The sequence below is a fragment of the Priapulus caudatus genome, unplaced genomic scaffold, assembly GCF_000485595.1.
Source record: "Priapulus caudatus unplaced genomic scaffold, Priapulus_caudatus-5.0.1 Scaffold152, whole genome shotgun sequence".
Classification (NCBI taxonomy): Eukaryota; Metazoa; Priapulida; class Priapulimorpha; order Priapulimorphida; family Priapulidae; genus Priapulus; species Priapulus caudatus.
In genome coordinates this window covers 444762-449690 of record NW_014577213.1, presented here as the reverse complement: position 1 = coordinate 449690, position 4929 = coordinate 444762, and the positions used below count along the sequence as shown (strand labels likewise).

The following is a 4929-nucleotide window of genomic DNA, read 5'->3' as shown; positions in this document are numbered from 1 at the left end:
GTGCATGCGTGTGTGTGTGTGTGTGTGTGTGTATTCTAGGTACACGATGCCACGCGCATGCTTCGTTGCAAACTGTGAAGCCCAGGTTTAGCAGCTATATAAATGCGGGATGAGCAGCAGACGCAGCATCCTCCACGGAGAGAGCTACGGTACTAGCAACGGGAAGAGAATACAGTTCTTGGACGGGAAGAGGTACACTTCCAGTTAAAGGTACGTCGATTAACTATGCAGAGTTATGTAACTTAGAGTAAGATAATTGAGTAATATTTATAGCACTCTTGAGCTATATGGTATTTGTTTTGTTCAAAGTATGAAAATTTAGTTTACTTTTGTCCGTACATAAAAGGTAAATGCTTGCCACGTGAATTGTAGAATTTCTCGTTAAAATGGCAAAATAAGTTATTTTTACTATTAGTTTTTCTACTATAAGCGAAAAACTATGAATAATGTGGCATTCAGTACGATTTTTGCGCATAGCAAGCGTAATTGTTTGGTTTGGTAAGTACCAATTATTACTTTGTCCTTGACAGATTACCGGCCGTATGCTTAAAGGCCGTTGTTAGCTAACAGGTGCTACCATTTTACGTGTCTTTTGAAGATTCGTCACGCCTATTCGTCACGCCTATCACTTCTACTATATTGGTCAACGTCGCGCTTACATTAATAAGTATGACCTTTTTATCTCGTGCTATAGTTCTATAGTATGTTTTTCTGTCAGCCTTCGCTGCTGATTTATTAACGTATCGTCAACGACTGTTAAGATTTCACGTAGACAATTAATACTCAACACTGACGATACGGTTTGCCTCATCTTTAAGGTTTTGACGGCATCGCCTGCAACAGCGCATGCGCAAAATATAGGCAGGATCCATAGAATTGCATTTCTGAGTCGTGATCCAAGAGGCGTTTGCATAGATCAACAAAATCCACGTTGCTCTCTCATCTCTCTCTCTCTCTCTCTCTCTCTCTCTCTCTCTCTCTCTCTCTCCATCTCTCGCTCTCGCTCTCGCACACACTGTCTCTCCTCTTTCTCTCTCGTCGTCATGGCTGGGCCGGTGCGGGCCATTTTTTTCTCTCCCTCTCATCTCGCTCCTTGTCTTTCTTGCTCTCTCTCTCTCTATTTTTCTCTCTCCCATCTTCCTATCTTACTCGCATCTCTGTCACTCCATCTCTCTCTCTCTCTCTCTCTCTCTCTCTCTCTCTCTCTCTCTCTCTCGCTCTCTCTCTCTCTCTCTCTCTCTCTCTCTCTCTCTCTCTCTCTCTCTCTCTCTTCTCTCTCTCTCTCTCTCTCTCTCTCTCTCGAAGCAAGGTAAATAATGGCATACCAAGCGATCAACGGCACCCTAGGCGCGCAGCACGAAGCTAACGACACGGTCTGGATCGCGACACCTACCAACGTAAGCTTCACCGACGCGCCGACGGCCTGGGAGTGGCTGAACTCTAGCATTGCTCCGTACAACACCAGCGCCGCCGCCGCCGCAGGGATGGCGGAAGGAGAGCACCCTCTTCAGAGAACCCCAGGAATTATCTTCGCCCTCTATGTCGCCTGCATCGCTGTCATCGCGGCGAATTCCGTCGTCATCATCTCAATCGTTCGCGAGTATGACATGGACAACATCAAGTTCATCTTCATCACCAGTCTCTGCTGTGGCGACACGGGCTTGGGCCTGTGCGTGTTCATCTACACGACGCTTATAATCAGCCCGCGTCCCGATCACGCGATGAACAGCTTCTGTGACTTTTACCACGGCGTGCTTGCGTTCTTCCTTCTGGTGTCCGTCTTCAGCATGCTCGGCTTCTCTCTCGACGTGTACATCATGATTGTGCACGCGCTGCGCTATTATCAGATCATGACCTCGCGCCGCGCGTATCTCTTCGTGTCGCTCACCGTCTTAGCTGGCCTTATGTTCATGACGATCATGTATACAGTCGGCAGAGAGCCGCACCCGGAAAATCAGCCTTTCCCCATATGCTCCTTAGCGCACCTTTACACGCTCGAGTTGCTCTACGTCTGTGTATTTGTCTTCTTCGTCTTTCCTGTTCTCTTCATGTGCTATTTATATGGCTACATCTTCAGCATAGCTTGCCGAAAGAGCGTCGCACCGGAACACGCCGTTGCTAACCACAACAACGCGTCACACGTCACCAGTGCGCAGCTCAAGATGGCCGTCACGCTATTCATGGTTGTCGCCACGTTCGTCATCTGCTGGGGTCCGATATGGACGATGTTGGTCGTGACGAAACAGAATCCGGACGCGTACGACATGCGGGTTCTGGCGGCAGTCGCCGCTCTTGGTTACCTCAACTCGTTTTTCAACATCGGGCTCTACACGTGTAGGGTTCCGCGAATGAGGAAGGCCTTCATTGGGACGTGCACGTACCTGTGCACTAGAAATGCGGTAGAGCCGGCCCCAAATTAAGAACGTCTTCTGAACTAGATTCTATTTTACGTTGGGTACTGTTTGCACAAATGTTAGTAAGTATATAATAATCAGATGACGGTATTATACAGGTATTATATATACATGGTCCTAACAGGCGCTATAATGCGTGGAAACGCGGCGTGGGCAGACAAACTTGACTGCATGTGACAATTAAAGCCGGGACCGAAGGAAACTGGATAAAAATAACGTAACGAAAATCAATACGAAAAAAAAGTAAATAAAGTGAAAATAAAACAAACAAAAAATACTATTCAAAATGGAAAATACGAGATTACAAATGAAATACGATAATTATGTACTTTTGTTGTGATCGTATCGTATATATTTCCCCTTGTTCTCGATCGCCATGATACTAAAGCCTTTGCAGCCAAATGCTCCCCCCCCCCGCGCCCACGCGCACGCGCACGTGTGTGTGTGCGTGCGTGACTGCGTGATTGTGTGTGCGCGCGCGCGTGTCACTATGTGTGCGGGAAAGTGTACGCGCGTGGCCCGAAATAATATCTATCTTGCCCATTAATTGCATAAATGAAGAGTGTTGCGTTGAGATTCTTTATGTACATTCGCTAAACAGACCATGTCTAGAACAAGTACGTCGCGAGTACCATACAAGCTGGGGCGTCATCGCTTTACTTATGAGAGATATTCTGGTGGATATTAACCACACGTGCTTGCTCACTGGCACCCCACCTCCATTTGAAATTTTTTTATACAAAAAAGAAGCGCACTAGTAATTTTGTGATGTGTACACATTATATAAAGATTTTCAAAAAGGTAATTTCCGATATTAATATACGTTGTGGGTGCATGTCTTGTGGGCATACATCTTATAAGCAAATATACGTCTTTAAAATAAAGGTTTTGAAAATGTGATGAGCATATTTTCTTGTTTTATTTTGGTTAGTGTGATGAACAAATGTCGGGTGAGCAAACTCACTCTCGTCTGTGGCCAGTATTGCTTAGGTTTGTTTAGTGGTGTAGTGTGTAGTGGTATCGGTGTAAAAAGACACAGTTTGGACAAGATAAGTCTGGACTAAACGGTGTTTATAAATGGCCTTGAAAATCCCGTTCACGCTTGCATGACGTCCAGGTAGATTTGCAGTTTACACGTTATTTTCCGCTGGAACACATGTAACAGAAACCGAACAGGAAAGAAAATACGCGAAAGGTATTTGAATATTGAAGGTATTCCAAATGATAGTTTCTTGGTATATTCACAGAGCTAACGTATAATTTCATAGTATCATGTAAAACTACGGCGGTCTTAATCGCAAGCCATTTAGTCGGAGTTTTCAATTGAAAATACTAAAGCTCACATTTTCCTCTACGTGAAACTGGTTAAATCTAGTAGTATCCGGAACGTATATATTATAGTACTAAATTGGCTCACGCGCATATGTTAAAAGCAAAGCTGTCTTATGTTATTTCAAGTCAGTACAATGGGTAATGGAATGTTGCCAAAACTGCGTGTCGCAGAACCTAGAATAATCACTTTCTCGCCAAAAATGGCCGCCACAACGGAAAAGGCGGGTTTAAACTAGTGGACGAGGACACTATATCAGATCTTAGAATTATTAAATTAGACTTCATCTTTCTTAGAATTCATATTTATCTTGTGTTAAATCCAAGAAATTAAAGAATCCAAATTTTCGTCAGGATGAGACTTCATCTTCTTCAAAAAAGCTTCGATGCCTGTACAATGTGCATCAGCAGCGTATATTCTTACCTATAGTGTTTATGGCCGTCACGCCCGCAGTAGAGAATGAACACGTCCTTTCTAATTTACTCTCCCTCTTTCTCTCGCGCGCGCTCCCCCTTCTCTCTACCTCCATGGTGACGGAGCCACGACATTTAATAACACCGCAAACACCTTGTTGCCATTCATGCACTCGTGCGAGTGACGTCACGGCCGTCTCGTGACACAACCGCAATGCGGCGAAGAGTCAAGGTTTGAAATTCGCACGTTTGCGCTATCGCCGTCATCGCTGTCGCCGCTCGAGCGTGGGACAGCTATTAATTTTGACGTAAACGACGTCTCGACTGCGTGTTTATCGATCGACGCATAGACGAGATGCAGCATTAACCTAACTCGCGCGTGCTAGCCATAGTCTGCACGAGTGATTGCTTTCGAAGTGCGACGATCGCACTCGCGTTGCTCCCTCGGTAGTCAACACCCTATATCATTCCTTATCCTTCATTCCTCCACCCTCACTACTCCCTTCTCTCCACCCTTCCGTACTTCCTCCCTCCATCCTCTGTGCTTTCCTCCCTTTATCTTCCCTCCCTTCGTGCGTCATTCCTCCACCTTCACTACCGCCCTCTCTCCACCCTCCCTCCAACGCCTACTTTTTAGGCTGGAAATATACCTTACAGTTTATAATAAGAAACTCGTCTACTCGCACAGACACCCAGCACTGCCACACACACACACACACACACACACACACACACACACACACACACACACACACACACACACACACACACA

The 4929-nt window shown here is 45.5% G+C and overlaps 1 protein-coding gene across 1 annotated transcript; it reads left to right on the top strand.

Annotated features, from left to right (window-relative positions):
* The first annotated feature begins 1316 nt into the window (after window positions 1-1316).
* LOC106806290 (adenosine receptor A3-like) lies at window positions 1317-2420 on the top strand. Its single transcript, XM_014808175.1, has one exon. It carries the CDS (start codon window positions 1317-1319, stop codon window positions 2418-2420), a length of 1104 nt encoding a protein of 367 aa, XP_014663661.1.
* Window positions 2421-4929: the final 2509 nt, after the last annotated feature.

Coding starts and splice junctions, on each gene's coding strand:
- LOC106806290 (XM_014808175.1), top strand. CDS start 1,317: ATGGCATACCAAGCGATCAACGGCACCCTAGGCGCGCAGCACGAAGCT.